Raw genomic sequence first — 23418 nt, 5'->3', positions numbered from 1 at the left:
TGGAAAGGGAAGAGCAGGGTTTGTGAGCGGGTGGTGAGCGCACAAAGTAAATCACCTAAAGAAGCAATCCAGTTACCAGCTTGCTTCATACCAGCTGCTCCATTAGAAGCCCAACAGCTGATGCCCTTTAAGTTCATGCACTCACATTTACCAGAGTTTAAGAGAATATGTTCCCAATTTAGCTCATGTAGTTTCTGACTTTGTTACGCTTCCCCTCAAGGATCAGCATGAGGTAATTGCCTCCCTGGTGCTCTCCCATGCAGCGAGAAGCCCACACGCAGCCAAGCACAAACCAGTCTTGCACCAGAAATAGAGGACACTTGAAGATGGCCTGAAAAGCCACCGAGTGGGACACTGCCATGCATCCCTGTGGTTTGCCTGGTTTCAGAGGGACTGCAATTTTGAAATGGTTCAGGAAGACCACAAAATGACAGGCACTAGCTTTTTCATGGGCCGTAGAGGAAGTCTCCATGCTGCCTGCACCGGTGAATCACATCCATGGCCAGCCTTGAGCCTTCTCCTCCGAGCTGTACTTGGCCTCCATCTCCTGTTGTCCAGCCACAGACATCTCATGCAGCACAAGAGCTTCCATCTTACAGACCCACTTTTCATTAAAGCACATGCCACAAGTTTTTTTTCTTTTTTTTTTTTCCTAAAAGCATAATTCATATTTAAAACGTTCCTCAAATCTCACATTTTCCACTACTTGGCTGCGTTATCCTGCTAACTTTCTCCAGATGCTGCACATCTTCCAGGTGATCCTCACCCATGCTTATAACATTATAACAAATCTAAGTGTTACTAAGCAGGAGACTGAATTCAGCAATGCCTGGATTACTTTTCATACACAGTCAGCTCTTTTGGGCACTGCTCTTCCCATTTCCTGATGCTGTCTTGAGCAAAAAGGAGAGGGAGAGCACAGAACAACTTAAGCCAGTTGTTGGGCCCAGGTGTAGCTGCAAGAGACCCTACCACGGGGTCTAGTAGATCTTCATATACAACCACATCCCACAGAACAAATCCCTCTTTTAGAATGCTTGGGTGCTCACCCATCCCATGCACCACACCATGGAGCAGGCAAGTTCAAGCCTCCAACAAGGCACAAGTGATTTTGAAATGGTGGAACTTATCACTACCAAAACCACCCTCCTCCCAACCACCAGCCTCTCCAGCCACCAAGATGGCAGGTCCTCAGCTCACACCCGTCACATCTGCTAAACGGCTCCCGGCATGGCTGGGCGTGAGGTTGCATGCAGAAACCATCAACGCAGCGCTGAAGCCTGCTAGTGGACAGGGTGGCCAATGCAGCAGCCCCTTGTGCCTCTCACCTTTAGTGTCAGAGGATGTAAAGTCATCACAGACATTTTACCGCTCGTATTCTGCGTTCTAACCAGTTTCCTATACAATATATTTTTTCCTTCTGCATGCATTTTACGTAACAAAGCAGCTCTAGACCACTTTAGGGGACCCAGAGTTTTAACAGCCTCTAATCTCTGGTAAAGCAACCACCACCATGAATGGTTCAAATGTCCAAATACTGCTATAAAAACAGGCAAGTAATTGCTCAGTGAAGGGAGTTGTCCACATCCATGGCTAAATTTAGACGTCTGTAACTATGGGGTATTCACTGTGCCTGGCTATGTGCAACAGTAACTACAAAGTTAAATACTAAAAAGCCTCTTCCCCTTTCCTCCTCTCCACTCATGCCTAACACGTGTTTACAGCAGTGGAAATTATGCATGCGGAGGGAGAGGAGAATAAATAACCCACCAAGTCATCTGAGGACATCTGCATGCACTAGCACACCGCTCACCCACTCAGCAGCCTCATCACGCTGCCCTACCTGCCCCCTGAGCTTACCTGATCCTGCCCTTCCTGGCCAGAGATCCCCCCTTTCTCCTCCCCTCATTTTTTTTATTCCAGGGGGTAATTTCAGTGAAGTCCTTACAGTGGTGTCATAACTACACAGTAAGACAAGAGGAAGAGCTGCAGGATGAAGTGTTGTGTGTGTAACTGTTTGCCTCAAGTAGTTAAAGCCTGTCAGGTCTCATCTATCAGAAATCAATCTCACCATCGTGCTATCAACTGCTGCTAAAACGCCAGCACGACAAAGGTCGTTCGGGTGCATCCTGATACATGACATTTTCTAGTGTTACACTCCTGTACACATCAGCAGGATTTTCCTTTGAAAGAAAAAGATACTCAAAATGCAATGTAAAAACCCTTAAAGCAACAATGCTAACAGATTAAAACTTAATTAAGCCTTTTTTTATTAGTAGCAGTTAAGTTTTCCTATGCTCCCCTGGGAGCACTGCAAGCAAGATCCCGTTGCACTGAGTGATACACAAGCGCGGAGCAGAGACCAAGCACTGAACTTACTGGACCATAAAAAGCAAGCTAGTGGATTGACAGACTCCTCACCTCTCACGAGCACCACAGCACTGAACAATGATTTCGGATCAGGCTAAACGCTCAGCTAGCCCATGCCCTTACAGTGAGTTGTAATGGGTGCTTTAGGAAAAGAACATAAAAAACAAATCAAGTAAATGAGGGGGAATGAATACACACACATGCCTCCCTTCTAGCTATCAGCATGGAGGTGTTCTCTCAATATTTACCTACCAGCGGGCTTCCTCACATCTACTGAATATAAAGAGAGGCTAAACCAAAATGAACCAAGATGTTTATTTTCCAACCCAGAAAACACGTATCTTATGCCAAAAGTTGCTTACAAAGGCTTAGTATCTTTTAACCAGGAGTTTTATCATCATAATCCTGTGGATGGTCAAAACCACGGGAAGCCTTACTAATTAAAACATTATAAACACAACACAGTGTTGAAGAAGAGGCTGACAGCCTGACTCTGGAAAGGGAAAAGGATTTAAAGGCTACGACCCAAAGTGGTATTTCCATTGCTGACCATTCTGCTTCCCTAGTGTTAGTGCTGCAGAGTGAAAACCTTTCTTCTCCTAACTACTGCAAAGTTTTCTCTTCAGTTCCCCTAAAAAGCCACTTGGACGCGTGAATCGGCCAGCTGGAAAACAGCCACATCCACAGAGATTGTGTTAACCGCATGGGGTTTCTCCTCCACTTCACGTCCGTCAAAGTTTCTGTCCTTCTGCTGCTTTTGCCAGTCTGTGCATGAAACCAGATTGGTTCAGATCCCAGGAGAGGCTCATTGCAAAGCAAACATGTGGCACATCAAACACAGGCTGGGACTTACTTACATTTGATCCAGCTGCCGTTTTCCCCTCTGAAACTGGGTAAAGTTTTGCATGAAGACCACAGAAAGAGCCAGCTAGTGCTGGCAGGACTAGGTCATCTTCTACTAGGACTTGACAGGAAACCCCTGTTAATGGGCAGTTCATCTTTTAAGATGCCAGCCCATCAATGGAACAGGAACAATGATGCTCTGACTCCAAAAAAAAAAGTTTTCTCACTCATGGGTATGAAACAGCATTATCAACAGTCTTGGAAATGCAAAAAACATGTAATCATCCCTGCATCAAATCACACAGAACTTTGCACTCAAGGCAAGGTCTCTGTTTCTCGTCCAAGTGCTGAAGTAGGGCAGATCCATCTTCCTTGTTTTCCTGCCAGGTCTAGGACCTAAATTCATCTCAGCTCTCACCCTCAGCTCTCAGTGATTAGTAGCATTTGAGTACTGAGGCTGAATGATGATGTTTCAGCATGGCAGCAGTGAGAATAGGATCAATTAAGTTCACACAACCATATTAGCGAGCATGACAGTGCTCAGCTATTGCTACAAAAGCCCACCACAGGCTTATTTCTAGAATTACACAATGATGCCAAAGCTCTGGGGGCACCAGTAGGTGATATAGCAAAGCTGAGAAAACACATCTCCATGTTTCTCAGGCTTACCAGCTACAGCTCTGCTCCATCCATCTCTGCTAACCTCAGTGTTCACCGCACCGCTGGGGAACCAGGGTCCAGGACCTTTTTGGGGGCATTCAGTTTGCTTCACTCTCAGTCTCTTGCACTTGGATGTAGCAGTGCCAGGGACAACAGGACAGCCCTGCAGAGCTGCAGTGACCAGTACGTGGCTGCCGGGGAGCTGTCCACATGTGCAGGAGGGGAGAGGGCTGCAAAGCAGAAGGTAAAGCCTAGTGCTGGGGCTGAAGGAGGAATAGCTGCTTTTTATCTCTTTGCATAAGGTCTGTGAGAACATGGGAGAGGAGGAAGAAGGTGGCTTGAGAAACTCTTAATACAAGTATTCTGCTGCCGCTTCGAGCCTACCAACCAGTTATGAATACCATACAGATTATTTTGCATAGAGTTTTAACCATGATTGCCACACAGGTTTTCAGACATGCACAGGGCAGCTCAAAAATGTTATTGTCCGCATCTGCTTTTACAAATTCTTTCTGGGAAAATTTTTTAGGTGTCTGCTTGTGGATGTTGACAGTTATCACAGAATCACTAAGGTTGGAAAAGACCTGTAAGATCATCAAGATCATTATGAAGCAAGGCACTGCAGCACATTGCTCAAGGCTGAAAAACATCAATGGAAAAGCCTTTCCATTAATTTCTGTAGTGAGTAACAATGAACTGAGCAAATGGGATACTGTGGCTAACAAAAAATTTCAGCAACCATGCACAACGTCGTGCCATAAGAGAGCAGGTTCTCAGAGATCACTGCTTGTCAGCCCGTTTGTGCTTTCCAGGCCACAGGCTGCAGAAATGCTGATGGCTGCCAAGGAGGATGTGCTTGAAGGGGACAGCCACTTCCCTCTCCCTTCCTTTTACAGCCACACCACTGTGAGAGAAGGAAAGGGACAGCCCCGTTTTTCACCCTGCGCTTGTTTCTCTGCCAAGAGCAAGAAAGGTTTTACCTGTACTCCATTTTATCATTCCATCTCTGCAGGTTTTTGCATTTGTTTGGAGATGGTAACCTCATGATACTTCTGTTTGCAAGAGACACCAGGCTGGGGTGATAATAGCTGAGAAGAACTGTCTCAGCCTGCACAAAGGGGAGATGCCAGGAGAGAAGGATTTTATTTTTAATTAGAGGAGGGACTTGAGGGAGCCAGCAGAAACCTGAGCACGGAACTGAGCCCTTCAGAGCCCCAGCCTGGAACCGTAACTGGAAGGCCAGCTTTTATCTGCCCAGTACCCAGCAGGAGGCACACAGTACCCATGGGGTTTGGAAAAAGCAAGATAAATTACAGTCAGCTTGTATCCAGCAAGAGGACAGATACATGCTTCCCTCCAGCTGTAGTTGAACATGGTCTTACAGCAGCAGTAGAGCTGGGTGAAGACACCCCAGCCCCACTGCTCCCTCCTCATGATGGAGTCCCTTTCCCTACCATCTCAGGCCTGCCAGCATGACTCCATCTGCAACCACTCCATAACCCAGTCCTGTCACATTGATCTGGGTTAAGAACAGGTAACAAAAAAACCCCAGAAAACCCCTATTATTAAAAATTTAAGTTGACCCACACAAACAGTGAGAAACAGGCAGTAATAACCACCTCCCCTCCTCAGCTGCAGGCAGAACAACACATCTGCTTGCAGTCTCAATTTTATCATAAGATGGGGACAATCTTCCTCCTTACTTTAAGATATGCAAATAATACTAGTACCTCATACTTCTTACTGCATTGCTCATTAAAGCCTTAACGAACCGATTCCTCTCCCTCCTCTCATCGCCAATTATAATCACTATTATTTCCTCGTGCTTAGGCAAGTGAATTTCCATTGTAAAACCTCCTGTTAGTCCTTCCCACCTATTAAACTCAAGAGAAAAATGTTGAGATGTGATTTATTAGGGAAGAAAACCATTTAAATACATTATTCATTAAAAACAGGAAAATAAAACTAACAAAGCAACTTTGATCTTTTCCATCACTAACGTATGCGCCAGAAGCCCTCTGCACCATAAGTTTTAGAAGATTTCAGACTACACTGGCTACAGAGCAGAAGTAGCACTAACTGAGTGATAGCATTTATAGGTCAAAGCTACCAGCACTTGTGCAAAATCCTTGAGAAAAGCATAATTGGAAGGCTGGGCAAACAGCAGGGAGATCCTGAACCTTCCCCTGCTCCCGACGCCTTGGGGCTCGTGTGTGTTGTAACCATCGGCAACTCGCATGCTCATAGGTGGCTGCATAGTAGGTATCACAACATGCTATTAGGAGGCCCTACCCACACAGGGAAGCACAAGCTCCAAGTGAAACCTATTTTTAACCAGATGCAGTTTAAAGCTATTTTTAAGTAGATGCTCTAGGGACATCCTTTGGGGCTGTGTGGCCAGTTTCAGAATTAAAATCGTCCCCTTTGGTATCAAGAGTGTCCACACAAGGTTTTACAATCAGCTAAATCTGCTTAAAATTCATGCCCGTATGTTTAAGAAGTGCAACTTTTCCAGAGACATGAGCTTAACATCTGTCTCAAAGAAGGAGCACCAGGAAAATATTCTTTACGTAACATGAGACAAAATGCACGAAGAAACCAGGATCAACAGAAAGCTATTTGAAATGGGACTACCAAGCAGCTTGTGCCCAGAAGGACCGACAGTTCTGCAGCAATTCCATAAATGGCAACCACGTTCCTCAACACAGAAGCCATCCTGTGGACAAAACCTCAAGCCCTCCTCACCAGGGGCACTGCACCTCTCAGTGGAAAAGCAAATTGTAACCCAAAGCACAACTGGAATCTAGTCAGGAACAAATTACTTGGGAGAGCTAATTAAGTAGGACAAGTTAAACACTCCCCTTTTTCTGCTGTTGGGGCATCCTACTGCTTTTGTGCAATGCCTCAGCCTTTCCCCAGTCCTCAGAGGTGCACTGGCCTTCTGCTCACCTGGGAGGATGACCAACACCTGAATCACCACCCTGCAACACCTGGACTCTCCTGGTCGACTGGTCACCCAGCAGTTGCACAGACCCAGCCCTAGTGATCCGGCCACATGCTCAGCTCTGATTACACAGCCAGTCCCCAGTACTCTTGAGATTTCCATGTGGCAGCTTGCTAATAAGTTCTCTAATTGCAACAGCCTTAAAAAGCAAGTTGTTCACCATGTCGCTCTCCCACGCAGATTCCCACACGCCATGGGCTGAGCAAGATGCTGCCGCAGTAAAGCATCTGTCAAAAAATATACATTCAGCCTCTTGTATCCCAAGCCTATTGCTACCATGAAGATATCTGCCAAAAAGCAGCACCTCTTCTCATCAAGACAGTCCCCACCTTGGTAGTGCGGCAAGGAAATACTCTGTGCTTAAGCGCTCAGTCTAACAATTGCACTTGGCTTCATTGCACAGTCCCTCCTCAAACACTTCCACAGATGGCACAGACCATTACTGCTCTGCCATGCACCGCACCCCTCCTAATGCCGGCAGATTCTTACTGTGTCCCAGAGGGATTTCCCAAGGGCTGCAGGCCAGGAGGAGTGGTGCGTTCGGAAAACACAGCTGTCCCCGACAGCTTCCCATGCAGCTAACACAGCTAGACTCGACCTACCCCCTTCCCCATCTCCTCCCCAACAGGGTTTTCACACTGCAACACATTTCTCCATTTCTGAGATCTCAAAAGCAGATGTACCAAATCCATACAAATACAGCTTTAAAAACACTGGGTGCCACATGGAGTGGATGTTGCTTGCCTTGGCTCAGGATCTCTGTGTACGTAGAGAGAGGGAAGGACCCTGACGGTTTCACCAGCACCACCAAGCAATTTTATTCTCACAAATGAGAATACATACCAGGTGTAAAAGCAGCAGTAATAAGCATGTATTCTGCCTCCCTGCGGGCTCTCCCATCTCACTCCTCTCAATTAACAAACAAGCAGAGGTGGGTGAGCGGGAAGAAAGTCACTTTCTCCAACAGCTTGTGAGAGACACCTAAACCTGTACCTCCTTTCATCTTATCTTCCCAGTCCCTCAATGGAGAAGGAACACACGGGGAGGGCATTTGTTTAGGCTCAAATGACACAAGATGAAAGCCAACCTGCAGTTTGATGCTCACAACAGCCCTTAGACAGCTTTAAGCAGTTCTTCCCTCAAACAGCACCCTGTCTTCCTTCCAGCACTCCCTTCCACATAGCCATTTTCCAGCCAGAGCAGTTCCCAAATCTGGTTTGCCATGCCCCACAAACAGCTATCTTGGCACAATGTGGGGCCTGAAAGCAACCAGGTGGGAAAGTCAGCCAGACTTTGTTATGCCTTCTGTAGGGCCTGTGTCACTAGCACCCAGGCTCTGCACTCCTCCTTACAGCATAGCTCAAAGCCATGTGTGCTGCAGGGCTCAGCCCTATGTGCCCGCTGCAGGAACATGGAATGGCTCTATAGCTAAAATGTGCGATGGCCCTGATGTGCAAGGTGCCATCAGCCCTTTTGGATGCAACACTGTAGTGTCCCTCTAAAGGACTTGTTTTTCTTGCCTTACCCCACATTCACAGGTGAAATACAGGACCATAGACAATGCAGGTAAAAATGTGCATAGGACCAAACTGAGGCCCCAGATTCCTCACCCACCACTTAAGTACTCTGAGCTGAGCAGGCTGGAGAAGAAATGTCTTTCTGCTGTTGTTCCTGCTGACCTGCAAGTCTGTATCGTGAACATATAGGAAGGACAAATTTTAGGCACAAAACTTCAGCATTTCCTGACTTTCGAGAGTTTGATTTTATAACATTAGTGATATCCCTCAAATGAAAAGGATTTTGTTTAAGACTATTTCCTAAGTTTTCTAAACAAAAACTAACACTGGAAATAAGTTCATCCACTAGAACTGGAGCAGCCTCTCCCCTCCACGGTCCTGGCTCCCCTGCACGGCTGCGGTCTCAAACACACAGCTCCAGAGAGAGGATAGCACCAACAGGGGAATGCTTCACAGAAAAGGACTATCCTCTGCTGTGCAGATCCAGTACTAGTGACAGACGGCCACACTCGCTCAACAAGTTTGACAGCTAGACGGCAGAAAAGAGCTGAGATTCTGGGATTAAAAACTTGGTTCCAGATTCTAGCAAGAAACAGGCTTTGCTGGTCACAACTCTTCTGCTGCAGCCTTTCCTCATCCTCTGCAGCTCCTCTACCATCCATTATCCATATTGTCCCCTTCCCACCTTCTTTAACCCCTTGAACTTCTTTAAGCTGCTTCTTCCTTACAGCTCCTGCCCATACCCACCCATCACCACTCCTCAGACCAATCTCCTACTTCCTTCTATGTCTCCTTATATTTCTTCTCTGTCCTTCTTCCAGACTCCTATGGCTCTATTCCTTCTCCGAGTGACTTTTCCCAGTGTTTCCACCATTCTCTGTCCTTGCCTCGTGTCCCCGCAGATGGGGCATGGAAAGTAGGACACCTGCTCAGCCAGACCTCCCGCCTTCCTCCCTCCTCTGTGCCACCACCGGGGATCCCCCTCATCCCCACCGCAGCATCCCAGGCCAGCACTGAGCTCAACCAGAGGACAGATCTGGCCCCAAACCAACCAACATCCCTGCTCCAGATTTGCTCAGCTCCCCAGTCCAGCCAGCTGGTGCAGAACTGGCCCTGTGTGAGGCAAGCCCAAGGGAAACCCAAGAGCATCCTTTTCAGGCAGACAGATTTACCCTCAATTATGAAACCGCCTCAGTCCCGTATCTGCAACGGCCAGCAGTGTCCACATTGCCAGGAGGAACAGTCACCAAGGTGGTAACCTGCTCAGTGCAGGTGGTCTCCACAGCCCTCAAAGCCACAGTGACCTCACGCAGTTTCTCCCAGAAGATCACAAACGAGTAGATTTTCCCAAAGACAGCAGAAGGCAGATGGAGATGGCAGAGGCTCTCAGCCCTCCCACTCTCTCCTCTGCCAAGCTTGAGGTCACCCTGGCACAATGACATCAGGATCTCTTCGTTCAAAGCTCTATTTTGATTCAGCATCTCATGCTGGAAAACAACTGAATCATTTCTGCACTCCAGAAAACAAAAAACAGATGGCACTGAAGAGCAGGAAACTCAGCATTTTATGCTGGGCACACTCAGGAACAAACCACAACAGGGACATGTAAATTGCAAGCGTGAGTATTTGCCTCTGAAAGCACCACTAGAAGATGAGATCCACTTCCTACAGCTCCGTGCCAGTCGCCTAAAGCTGAAGACCCCGTTCTGCTTGGCTATTAGTGAGATCTTGCCCTGATCCAGTGAGGTGCAGGAATCGACTGCCACAACATCCACAACACACAGCAGACTGATGCTGCTGGTCCTCCTTGTGTCTGCAGGGCCAGAGGGAACCTTGCCCCCCGCCAAGCACTAACAATGCATGAATACCTTCCAGGTAAATTGAGATAATTAAGCACTGTGGCACAACAGCTTCTTGTTACCTCGAGCATCCTGTCACACCAACAGGCCCAGCAGATCCACTCACGCACCAAGTCCGGCACTGCCCCATACAGCAGCCTGGTGACAGGGACTTCTGGACGCCTGACAGACTGGGCTGCCAGACACAAGGAAAACCCTTGCCTGTGGTGGTATCACCTAAATTAGGAGTCTCCTCCAGCAGCCAGGGTTGACAGACCTGGACATTAAATTGGACACAGCCTTATTTAGTAGTTGGTGGAGGTGAGGTTAAAAAATACGGTGTGGTTTTGTTAGACTTTTTTTCTCTCCAGTTTCACAGAATCACAGAATGACAGGGGTTGGAAGGGACCTCTGGAGATCATCTAGTCTAACCGCCCCCACCAGAGCAGGTTCACCTACAGCAGATTGCACAGCAATGCGTCCAGGCGAGTTTTGAATATCTCCAGAGAAGGAGACTCCACAGCCTCTCTGGGCAGCTTGTTCCAGTGCTCTACCACCCTCAAAGTAAAGAAGTTCCTCCTCATGTTTAGGTGGAACTTCCTGTGACCATGTTTGTGCCCGTTACCTCTTGTCCTGTCACTGGGCACCACTGAAAAAAGACTGGCCCCATCCTCCTGGCACCCACCCCGTAAGCATTTATAAGCATCGATAAGATCCCCCCTCGGTCTTCTCTTCTCCAGCCTAAAAAGACCCAAGTCCCTCAGCCTTTCCTCATAAGAAAGATGTTCCAGTCCCCTAATCATCTCTGTAGCTCCACTACAGATTTACACAGTGACCCTAAATAAACTACTTGGGCTTTTGGACAGTCATTCACCTATTTCATCAGTCAAGTACGTTGCAAATTGTGATCTAGGGGAATTCAGATGCAGCCATAACGTGTGCTGGTGTAGGGGACATCCCACCCTCATCCCAGTCCAGGGCATCATCCAGGTGACCCTCGACTGCAAAGGGTGCAGAGGGACATGGCCATAAAACAGCATCCCCCAGCACAGGGCGCAGCAGCCAGGCACAGGGCTGCTATCATCATCCCTGGCCACAGGATCACAGTCCTGACCTCCAACAGCTTTGTGCTCTGCTCCTTCCAGCCCACACTTGTCACCCTGCTTCGCTGCAGCACAAACACCCGCTCCAACACAGCGCTGTCCTCCAAGGCCAAGTAGGTAGAGTTAAGCTCCTCTGGGAACCGTCATCACTTCTTCCAGGAATCACATTAAAATAAAGCAAAAAATCTCTATTGCTCATCACAGCCAGGAACACTGAAATCCCAGAGCAGATTGCAAGCTTGCATATTTATATCTAGGTTTCAGAGCCCAGACAAAACACAGCCCACTGAGGAAGTAAAGTTAACACGGATATTGCTGTTTGTTGCATGTCTGGGTATCTAAGCAGTTGACAAATCTTGGCAAGTCATGAATTACTGCCAAAAACCACTCAGCATTAGACATACTGCAATAGCTGTGGAGCTCAAATGGATCATTTTCCAAGAAATAAAGATGGTCTTGTGGATATGCAGCAGGCTGGGGTGCTGTTCACCTCCTGGCTCTGCATTAGAGTCCTTCCGTAACGCTGACCAAAGCATGTCATTTCCCAGGGCCTAGATCTTTCAGCAATCAGGAATGGGGTGGGGTTTTTTTCCCCCTGTTGAAATCCTTTTTTCCTGTCAAAATTCAGAATTTACCAAACTTGCCTTTTCTTTCTTTTCTTTTTTTTTAATGGAGGAGAGGCATACATGAGATATGAGTGCCAGGGTGCAAAAATACTTGGGTTCTCTCTGCAACATTTAAATGTGAAATGCAATATGTAAATTTTGAAGGCTTCACTTTAAAGAAGTTGCTCACACTATCCTCCCACCATAAACAGTAATAATTTTTCATTATCCCCAAGTTCATCCACTTTGTCTAACTTTCAAGGCTGGCCTGTTTCTTATTACAGTGACCCCTTCTCATGCCACTGTCAGCTTGAACAGGACAAGTGAAAGACAGCACTCAGGAAGATGCAGTACAGTCCTTCCCCTAATGGCAACTTGTAGCCCAAAGGACATTTCTCAGAATACCCAAAGGCTCCTCCCTGTGAAAAGCATCTCCAAGAGGTTCTTCAGAGTCTCTGACTTTGAAATTGTCTCCCAAGATCTCCAGTGTTGCTGAGAAGCTTTGACATCCTTGTGCTCAACTCATGGAGGCTTCATGACAAGGACAGAGCCGCTCTTGCTCCCATTGGCTTGGCTAACACATCTCCGTTGGAGTGCAGGGTTGCAGAGTCTGACCTCCAGGAGAGCAATACCTGCTCAGGACTTCAAGATCTGCAATTGCCTTTTACGTTTTAACCTGATTGACATCTTCAGCAAGGCTGGGGATCCAGTGAAGTTCACCTGCCTTCCACAAAGAGATGCACAGCATCTGTGGACGACATTCCTGGTCTCTGCAAGGGCTCAATCTTTTCTAGAGTGCACCTAGGGTGGATTTTCTCACCCATGGGACTCGACATTGTTCTCAGTAATTTCCATCTGGAAATGCACAGTTGAACCAACATGGAGTGCACCTGGAAATCCCTTGCCTGCAGCATACACAGATGTGACAAGCGTAAAATATGGGAAAAAGTGTAGGCATTGGAATAAAAATACGGGGCTACAGAAAAAGACACATCCTGCTGCTGTCTGCCACATAAGACTTTGGGCTAGACATTAAAGACCTCCGTATTCTCAGACTGTGAACAAAATATAGCAAAACTTTCTTTATCCTATTCTGCATTGATATTGCCTATTTAGATCAGGAGGTTCTCTCGACTGTCTACTACATGCCTTAAAATTCTCCTGCTTGGGCTAGTAAGCCAAAACAGAAGAGTGGCCCAACTAGCCAGGGGCTAAGAACAGGGCATTTTTCAGTCCTGGCTCCTAGTTTCCAGTAATTATTCCCTTGACTATAAAAAACAGGCTCCAGTCATTATTGCAGTTTACAGAGGACCGGTAAACATCGTTTTTTCTCACTCTTCTGCAAGAATTTAATAACATATCTGCTACAGAGGTTTTGCAGGGCTGAGGAGTCACGTTGCAGTACAAAGCAAGGACATTCGTAGCACAACACCTATATACCATTTGAGATTTTAAGGCTGCAGATCTTTACTGGTACCTGTCTGAGGAAATGCTATTTCTTAAGACAAAAACCAATTCATGTTAGAAAAATGTATTCTAAGAAAAAAGACAGCAAAAGACAAGAGTCTTTGTGCTTGAGAACAAACCGTCCCAAACACACGATGTGCCAGTTGCAAACTAAAGAAGCATTTCCTGCTCTAGACAGGTTCAGGCTTCCTTGCTGCTGCAAAGCCTACCAACATTAAATATTTAGCAATAGGTGCTATATCTGCTCTACCAAGTCACTTGGCTTTTCAGTGTTCTCATTGTTCTATTTCTTGCCCAGAACTCAAATTTGTCTTTGTCTTTCCTGACACTGAAAGAAAAGAAACAACCCTTACTTACCTCAGAACGATGAAATTAAAATTGAACTTCAAGCCAAAATTATCACTTTGAGTGACAACATAAAAAAAAAGCAAATTGCAAGAGTTCGAAGCACTAAAATAGAAGCACTTTATTTCCTAAAGGGCTTGCTTCATTCATTAATTCAGTCAAATAATTACTTTGTATTAAGTTCATTAGCTTTGCTCAAAAGTAAAAAGAGCAAATAGCAAGAGAGGTGGCAAACCGGGGGTACAGCAACACACCTTGCATGCAAAGCTGCGAGGGGACTCAGCTTGCTTTGGGACTCCAGTATGGCAAGGGAGAGAGCTTCATGCCATCCTTCAAGCACATACCTGGCGCCTCTCAGTGTCCAGTCTGACCTCGCTGCAGCGAAACACCCTGGCCCATGCCTGATCACCTGCTCTTGAATGTCTCTACTAACTTCTCACAAGTGTCCAGAAGCATCAATGACACACGTAATTCACCCACACTCATTGCAAGGCTTTTTATTTCAAATCAATCACCCCCTGCCCAAGAAGAAAGTAATTCATGGCTTGCCTTTTCACAGCTGAAACCAGTATTCAGTAGCAAAGAGAGACAAGTAATGGACAGCAGGTCTGAATTCATGACACCAAATGTGCAACACCCGATGGGGCATCGCATTGTATGAACAACACAAGCCCCAAAGACAAAGCCTCCTCAGAGGCACCAGGTCACCTTCAACCAGAGCCAGGGGGACATAGATGACACCCCTGGAGAGCACAGAGAAACGGTACTCAGGCACACCACGCTGGAGAACCACAACGGCACCCAGCCGATGGTGTCTTCCTGCCAGGATGCTCCCAGGTGCTTTCCAGGAGTGGTGAGGAAGAAGACCCTACTTGGAAGCTGCCCACCTGGAAATGGTTATGGCCAAGGTTAGGAGAAGAGGAACAACATTAGGGAGCTTTACACCCTACACAGCACTACCAGTTTTAAAGAGCAATAAAGCAGAAATTTTCCTTTAAAGGAGGCTTAAAACAGAGTTGAGATCTTGTGGATTATCTCAGATATCCTGGCACACACATGGGTCATCGCAGGGAGGGAGGCAGGACACCAACGGTTCAGTTAAACCACAGCTCCTGCTGTCCCCAGGTCTGGGCAGAGCTGAACTGCCTTCTGACAGCTACAGCTTTGCTTGGTCCCACACACAGCATGCTGCACCCTGCTCCCATCCCCAGCTCCTCAGCTGACAACATGCCTCACGTCCATGAATGAGGCACACCCACGGCAAAGACAGACCTCTCAGAGAAGCCATTTCCATTATTTTAAAAGGAGAAAGGAGCAAGGAGACACAAAGAGAGAGACGTAAGAAATGCTAAAGACACCATTGGCAAAAAACCCCCACATATTAATAGCCAGATTAAAAAGAATAAGAAAATTTAAAAAGAAATCATAATTTTGATGACTTGAAGAAAATCCCATTATCAGGCAGGTTAAATAAAGAAACTCCAGGAAAGATTAAACAAAATTCTTTGAGGGAGGGAGGCAGTAGGGGAAAAAAAAACATAATCAATTCCTAAGCAATGCCTGAAGTTTGGCAGGCAGAAGTCAGTCCTCACCTTCTCTATAAAACAGCCTGGAGTGAAACAGGTCTTGAGTGAGTGAAGGAGATGGCTGGAGGAGAGGGTGCTTCTCTCCACCCCAGCTGGGTGCCGGGGCCACCGGGACCCAGCACTGCCAGCAGAGACACGGTCATGCTTGGAGAGGTAATCTCCTCCAAAGGTAAGGAGATTTTCTTTTTAATTTTGCACTGATCACTTTACACAGGAAATGTCAGCTGAATGAGGGGAGTTAATATAATCAGATATAGCTTAGCACAGCAACAAATACACTGAGAAGAGAAAATAAATATAGGCAGGGATAATTTCACTAGACCTCCCTCACTTCCTATTGCTCTGCTCCTTTCTTTTCCTGAAAAATTACATGTATTTTTAACATGTGAAACAGGCATATTTCCCTGCCTCAAAACAGCAGGTTAACACTGATGGACAGAAGAGCCATATGGGAACCTACAAAGGACTAACCTCCTTCCAGCTGTACATTTTCTATATTGCCCTCATGCTGATGGTACATGAATGCTTCCGTCGGACACACTGCGCCCCTCGCCAGAGTGCCACCCTTCTTCCCCATCCCCGTCTTAGGTGAAGCAGAACCCAAATTAAACTTTTGACCAAAAAGAACTTTTGATCAAACAAAAAACCCAGCCACTCCTGAAGCTAAAGAAAGTACACGCTGCCAATACCACCAGGACTGTCTATTTTGGGTAAGCTTTCTAGGACAACAAAATAATTCAGTCTCAGGTGGGCTTAGCATCTCAGGCTTTTTTGTTTGCTTGGTTTTGGGGGATTTTTTCCTTCTTCCCCTCTTCCCTGCTCTCTTTAGCCACTTTTGGGGCTTTTACTTTACTGGAGTTAGCCAAATTCAGGGTCTCAGCCACCATCAGCTATTTCCATAAACAACAAAACTAGCTTGGCATAAAACCTCTCCGACGTGACTCACTTGTTAGCAGCATAAGGACCAGCAGTAGGCACTGACCCTCCAACCTTTGCTTACTGGATCTCTCAGAGGCTTTTCAAGGGAAGATGCTCCGCACAGTTCAGACTGACTCCACGTTACCCTTTTGTCCCCACGGTCTACTGAAAGCGGTGAGGCAAGAGCTGCTAAAAAAGCTGGTGGGTGGCTTGAAGAGTTGGTCTACGGACACTGCCATGTTGCTCCTTTTACCTGCTGGAGTCTGGCTTTTTTTGCAGCACCACATCACCATTGCTAGATCCTCTTCAGAGCAGGAAATGCATCAAGTTTCACACTTAACTGTTTTCAGTCGGAAGAAAATGATTAAAAGTACTAAACAACTTATTGCTTGAAACTCCACATGCGTCTATGTTCTACCCTGATGGGGTCTAATGCGAGCTAACATTGGGTTTTCTGCGTACCCACAGACACACACAGCCTTCGAGCAGTCTCTGACACGTCAGCCATAACTAGCAGTGAGGATGTGGGAGCAGCTGCCCTCCAGATTAGGGCAAACAAGTGGGAAGCCCCCTTTTGTGTTTCAAGTTGTGGATTGTTCTCAGACTTCTTTCCAAAAACTTAAATTTCGAATACAATTCTGAGCCTTCACATGTCCAGAAAAAAAATGAGAGGGAAAAATAGAATAAAACATGATGTTATGAAAGAGACCTCACCATTTTTCAGAAGAAAACCCCTCCCTGACGGATGCCTCCACTATCCAACGATTGGGAGAAGTCAGTATCTGCACTCAGGCTTGCCCTGGATTATGTCTATTCTTGGAAACTCCAAATATGACCACACATGGGACTAACCAGTCAAGAAAAGCCCCAAGAGCTGCCTTTAATCTTCTTCTTCTGTAAGTCCACACATCCTCAATAATGACAGAGGAAAGAGAAGTAAACTATTTCCAACATTTCCCATTTTCCTCAGAAAGCAGTAGCAGTACGAACATTTCAGTTCTCCATCTCTCGTTTCTGAGACCTTGTTAGCAACATGCCTTAACAGCTTAGCCACCAGCATGAGTTTGAACCATACTTTGGATTTAGGCTCAAGCCCACCATCCCTGTTCAACCCTGCTTTAAATGGCCACGCGTGACATGCTTGCGTGTGGATACAAACTGGCCTGTTGGTCAGTAAAAGCCCTCTATTTTCTTGATCTCAATAAAACTCTCTCTCCATTATCAGCTGTATCATAGGCAATTAAAGCCAATTTCTAATGTCCTTTTCACCCCTACTGCTGCCTAAAAGCCATTGTCTTGGACCTGCAAAAAAGTCCTCCACGTCTCCCTAGCACACCTTTGTACTCTCCCTGTTCTCTGGTTACAAATAGAAAGCTTTTCCCAAATTAACATGAAAAAGTAATCTTCATGTCTCCCTGTCAAAGCACAGTTGTAGGGAACATCTCTCTAGAAGATAAAGGGTAAATGATCTGTTAACATTTTACACGTGGATAAATGTGAGAGCAGTAAGTAAAACATACATTGCTACTTGCCAGATAAAGAACTGAAGTTGCAGTGATGCTATGTGACCTGCCCAGCTTTCCATGGAAAGTGAACTTCACTAGAAAAGTGAATTCTGGTTCTCTGCCCGGCTGCAGTGCCAGGGTGTGATACTACTCATCTTCCCCATCACCCCCAGATCATACACTTCCTTAGGAGTCAAAGCCAGCCAGGCTTTCTTTTCCTGTCTCCCTCCTAACACACCTCCTGCAAGCAGGATTACGCCCTGCCCATGGTCCCTAGGAGTAAGAGCAGCACCAGCTGCACACAGAGAACAATGTCTCTGCGAACCCTGCCACCACTTCCAGGCCACAGGGCTGGGGGTGCGGCTGCTGTGGGGCACACAGTCTCCCTGCAAACCCTTGCTGGGCCCTCAGGTGTAGCTTGGCTGATTACAGACTGAATTGGGCTCAAACGCTTTAAAAGGCCACAGCTATCCTGCCAGGAGCAGAGCACTCCTGGGCTGTAAACCACCCAAAGAAAACCAAAAGCTTCATCAGCTCCTCTGATGCAGCAGCTCCTCATCAAACAGCTGCCCGGGCCCCAGCACACATCAGGCTGCCGGCTCAGCAAGAGCGAGACAGCTCCCCAAAAGCATCCAAGTAAAGCACAAGCTTGTATTCAAACCTGCGTCTGAAAAACAAAGGCAGGGGCGTTTGACAGGCCTGGGCACCCAGCGCAAGGTGGGAGCTAGGGGAACTGCTAGGCAGGAGAGGAGAGCTCCCCCACAAACCTTGAAGCAAGCACCCCTCCAGCTTGCACCCTCCTCGCGTCCAAGACAGAGCACGGCAGGGTGGGCTGCCTGTGCCACAGCGCCTGGCACAGCCTTTGTGCCAAGCAATCAGTTTCTGGGGCAGAACAAGAGAAAGCACTAAAAATCCAACTCTCCCAGGCTGCAGGTAACTGATAGTGGAGCAGATCCTGCCTCGATTCTTGGCTTCTGTACAGAAAACGCCCCCCAACAAATGCAGTTCGAGGACGCAGCTAAAACAAATCAGAACCATGGTGTAGGTCTGAAGACAACCACCTTTTTCTGAGCCCCGTCCCAGATTTGCTGGGTTCCTCCAGCAGAGCTCACATCCACGCTCGTAGGTGGTATTACAGTAAACAACAGCAAAATGAAAAACATCACACTATAAAAGACAGTTACAGAAAAAAAATCCAACCAGATACTTTTTCAGGGCAGCTGTCACACTAAAAAACTTTTAAGTTTCCTGTGCAAAGTGAACTCGGGAAACAGAAATGCACGTGAAGTAGATGGGAATCATTATGGAATAAAAGTCACCCAGATGTTTTAAACGTGTTCTATTTTAAACATGCTCTACACGCTCCTTAGCTTGCCCTTCAAGAGGCACCCAGGTGAAAAGTACGAGTGACAAAAACAATCCATTTGAAGGACAACTTCAGATAAATAAACCAGATCAAGCACGAATCGGCTCCCTGGGTCCGAGATCAGACCAACAGCAGAGCAGAGGGCACACACAGCGTGACCCATTACGAACAGCCCCTTCTAGATTTCCCCCATCGCTCAAGAAATCTCCGGCACACAACAGCACACAGCCCATGTGAAGAATGCCATCCGCTTATACACTGCTTGGTAACTGACGGCAAGAGTATACACCAGAGTCCAGCTCTTAATGGAAACAAGCCAAAATAATTCCCTTACCTTCCATGAAGCTGCCTGTAAGAGTTATGACGACAAACACTTTTCCTTCTGGCTCCAAATCCACCTGAAAAAAGCAAAGGAAATGTTAGAAGATTGTTTTTCAAGGCAAAGAGTCTTTCTCAGGATTTTGCATGATCAATCTTGCCAACACTTGATAATATTTGAAGCTCTCTATATATTCTCATGCACACCCTGAATTTTACAAAAAAACAAGAATCCATGGCTCAAATTGTTCAACTTTCAGGGCGCCATAAAAAATAAGGGACTTGATTCCTTCTTTTTCCTAGAAGTGCTGAACAATCTCAACCTTGCTAATAAGAAATAGAGATTAAATAAAAAAAGTGAAATATGGTTAACAGTGTTCCAATTTGTCAGATAAATGAAACAGGAGTAACATTAAACACACACAATTCTCTGAGAAGATCCATGCGTACCTGTTTGGTGAATTATATGGAAATTTCCTCCCTATTATATCTTAACCCATTGAAATTGTTTCAGTCTCTCAGAATACCATCAGTGCTGGGGTAAACGCTGATTTCTTACATAAATCACCTTCTGGCCTTAAAACATAGAAAATAGGAAACTTAGTGCTGTTACCTAAGGACTACTTGTCCTTTAATCTAAATTAGATAAAGATACAGAATATGATTTTAGGGATCAGATATTCAATGCCAGTGTCAGTCAGCCTGTCCTTGAAAGAAGGTATTTATTTTTGGTGAGTGGATTTTTCATTTTTAGTTACATTTTTAATTAAGGTCTTACTTTTGGGTTTGTTTTTTTTTGTTCGCCAGCTAGTTTTTAGCTAAAATCACAGCTAGGGATCCCTGAAGTATGAGTCACGCTGTCACACAGAAATCTCACTTAAAAAAAGAAAAAACAAAACAAACAAGGCACCCCCCCACATTGCAAGGTTAAAATCAGCAAAGAGAAGCTTCACACCTCGTGGGTATCAATAATCTGTGTAGAACAGAAATTCTGAAAATAGACCTCTCTGGAGGAATGACTGAACATGATTGTTCAAACCCTCTCTGCTCTCGTGCAGCCACCTTTCCTCGGTCTGGGAGAAACAGAAGCAAGTCTTCTACATCGGCAGCACCAAGTTTCATCACAGAGGTGCCCAGAATCTAACACACCTTGGTCTGCACACTGCAGAGTAGAAAAATATTTCCCGGTCCTGCAAGAAAGGATGATGAGCCCAGGCTCCCTCTTTTTTCCCCTCGGGTAACACACGATGTATCCTGCCAACAGTTTGATTCCTCTCCAGTGTTAACACATATCACATCATTAAAATAAACTTCTAACTATAAGTCTAAGCTCCCAGAACAACGGTGTATGGACCAGCACTAATCCAGACAACATTTGCCTGTGGTTTGCAAAACCCTGCCGTGCACCAACCGGTCCTTTTAAGGGAATAACATTAAGATACAGGTAAAAGAGAAAGTTGAACTCTATCTATCGAATGGAGGAGCCAAACATCCATGCTACAAATGGACAGAAAGTGTCTGCATGGCTGCAAGCGGGGGAAGAAGGTGTCCAAGCCAGCCTGACTCCGCACCGTTAAGGCATAGCAGTGCTTTCTGCTTGCACCTCCACTCCTAGGGATGCTAACTGCAGCTTCACTAACACGAGCCGAGAGAAAACAGTCTTCTGGGGTAAGTGAGGGGGAAGCAGAGACAGCACACACCATCACCGTGCACTTCTCTAGCCTACCATTTGTTGCATAAGTACAGAAATTGTTTTTTAAACTACTGGGTATTTGTTAGGATGAGCAGAGCAAATATTTTCAGAGAAAGGATGAGAGAACACCCTATTCACATGACGCCAGCTACAGTCCAAAACTGACACATCTCTATCAATGGGATACAAAACAGGGAAGCTAGAACTGCTTGGGAAAATCCTACGAAAATGTTGATTTTAAGGATACTATGTTTTCCACTAAAAAAACCCAGAAAACCAACAAATCAATCTCACAGGGAAAATTTAAATTAAATATTTAGTTTTGACTCAACATTAATGTTCATGTTTTCTTGGGCTGCTTACTACACTGGCTTTAGGAAGCTGTATTTGAACAGCCCCCTGTCTCCATTAATATCGAAGTCATTCCCCAAACAAACTTCAACTCCAGCGATATCATGCACCATTTTTACCTCAATTTCAGTTCCCTGGAGAGATACGCAGCTTTGTAAAGAAATGGTTCTTTCAAAAAATGTATAATATCTGTAATATATATACATGTACAGTCACCTAAATTTATTTATGGGATATCAAGAATTCAGATTTTATGGGAAAATCCTTACTTAGGTTTCCAAAATCATTCTTCAGTGCTTATCATTTTTCTGCTAGTCTCCATATACAGCAATACATTAGAATCCTGCTTTCACATCCACAAAGAGGATCCTTCCTCCCTTCCGACATACATGGTCTCCCATGGGATACGGAGCAAATCCTGCACTCCTTGTTTAGTCTCAAAAGCAAAGGCTTGTCAAGACACAAGCAGCTGGGCTGAGACCAGGAGATGCAACAAAAGCATCATCCACCTTTGACACAGGGCACAGACAAAAATTGGTCCAAACTCTGTGACAGGCCTTGCTCTCCATCACTGCAAATGGGATTCCTCTGCCCAGGGTAGCATAGTCTTACAAAACAGAAAGAAAAATTCTGAAACTAATAGCAGGAGATTTATGAGAGTTATAAAACAATCTCTCTCCCCTCCAGACTCCAAGATTAAAGACCAGTCAAATCCCCTACACCAACTAAGCAGCTGTGCTCATATTATACCACAGTTGAAGAGCACTCAATAAAGAGGATCTAGCTACATTCAAGATCTTCTCACGGCACATGTCAGCAGGATCTAATGAAAAATTACAGCTGAAATGCTCCAAAATGAGGACTGAAGCCCCAGCGTGCCAGGAGCTGCTGAAATTTTGGCACACCGGCACCCCACTGGGTGCAGGGCCGATAGTGAAATCTTGTCCAATACGAGAGGTTAAACCAGACAGTCTTAAGAGTTTCTCTGGTCTTAAATTGATAGCAACAGCAACAACAAAAGATAAGATACAATGAAATTAAATAATTAAAATTAATAGACCTCTGGTAAAAGTCTGGCTTTTGGACCTGCTGTGATCTCCTTTAAAGATGAAATTTGACCAGCTAAGTAGCAGTCAACGCAATATCTGAGATCAACTCCCAGATATGTGGAACGTGCCTGAAACAGAAAATAATCTCTGACCTAGAAAACGGAAAGGAAAATGTCTGACCGCAGACCAGCCCTCCCATGAGCCTGCCCGAGATCAGACAATCGAGCAGCTCACGGACAGCAACACCCACCCGACGGGATGTGCTTCCTCTCACCATCGCGCTGGCCCCCTGTACCACGGCCACACGAGGCGGAGGGGCCTCGTGCTGGCGGCAGTTAACTCCTGTGAGCTCCTCACACTTGCTGGACCACAACCCGTGACGCCCATGCAGCCGAGCCAGCATGCACAGCAAGCAGCTTGCTAAGCCCAGGCCCTGGGGCTAACCTCAGCCATCGTTGCAGCACGGTCCCCCACGTTCCTGTCCATGCTTCACACCTTCATTACTGCCTTCACACTTTGCTGTGCAGCTACAGAAGTAGCACATGCTTCGAGATAGCTTTACTGACCCAGCAAGCAACTGCAGCCCCTTTTGAGCACGCAGAAATATGTCCATAACCATCTGAAACCAGATGCCCACGAATGAGGAGTGTGGTACCCTACTTCTTCCCCAAAAGGAGGAACTCCTAATTAAGCCTTCCTTCAATCTCTTCAGTCACTAAAGAACTTCTATCACAAGCACCTGCTTTCACAGACTGAGAGGACTTCTCACTATGCTCTGTTATTTAATTAAAGATTTGAGCACTTCAAAAGGAAGCAGCTGCCAAAGGACTGGCCCTCCAGCCATGGAAGGGATAACCCTATCTAGCGACGGCTGGCTGGC

At 46.1% G+C, this 23418-nt stretch overlaps 1 protein-coding gene across 1 annotated transcript in view; it reads right to left on the bottom strand.

The window, feature by feature from the left end:
* The window catches only part of PRKCH (protein kinase C eta), a 119324-nt gene that overhangs the window by 71977 nt on the left and 23929 nt on the right, over window positions 1-23418 (bottom strand). The window contains exon 2 of the mRNA XM_059819334.1: window positions 19462-19525. Coding sequence (XP_059675317.1) covers window positions 19462-19525 — 64 coding nt within the window. The remainder of the gene's footprint in view (window positions 1-19461; window positions 19526-23418) is intronic.

The sequence above is a fragment of the Gavia stellata genome, chromosome 7 (assembly GCF_030936135.1).
Source record: "Gavia stellata isolate bGavSte3 chromosome 7, bGavSte3.hap2, whole genome shotgun sequence".
NCBI classification, from domain to species: Eukaryota; Metazoa; Chordata; class Aves; order Gaviiformes; family Gaviidae; genus Gavia; species Gavia stellata.
Note: the sequence above shows the minus strand (reverse complement) of the source record. Positions and strands in the feature narration are given on the sequence as shown.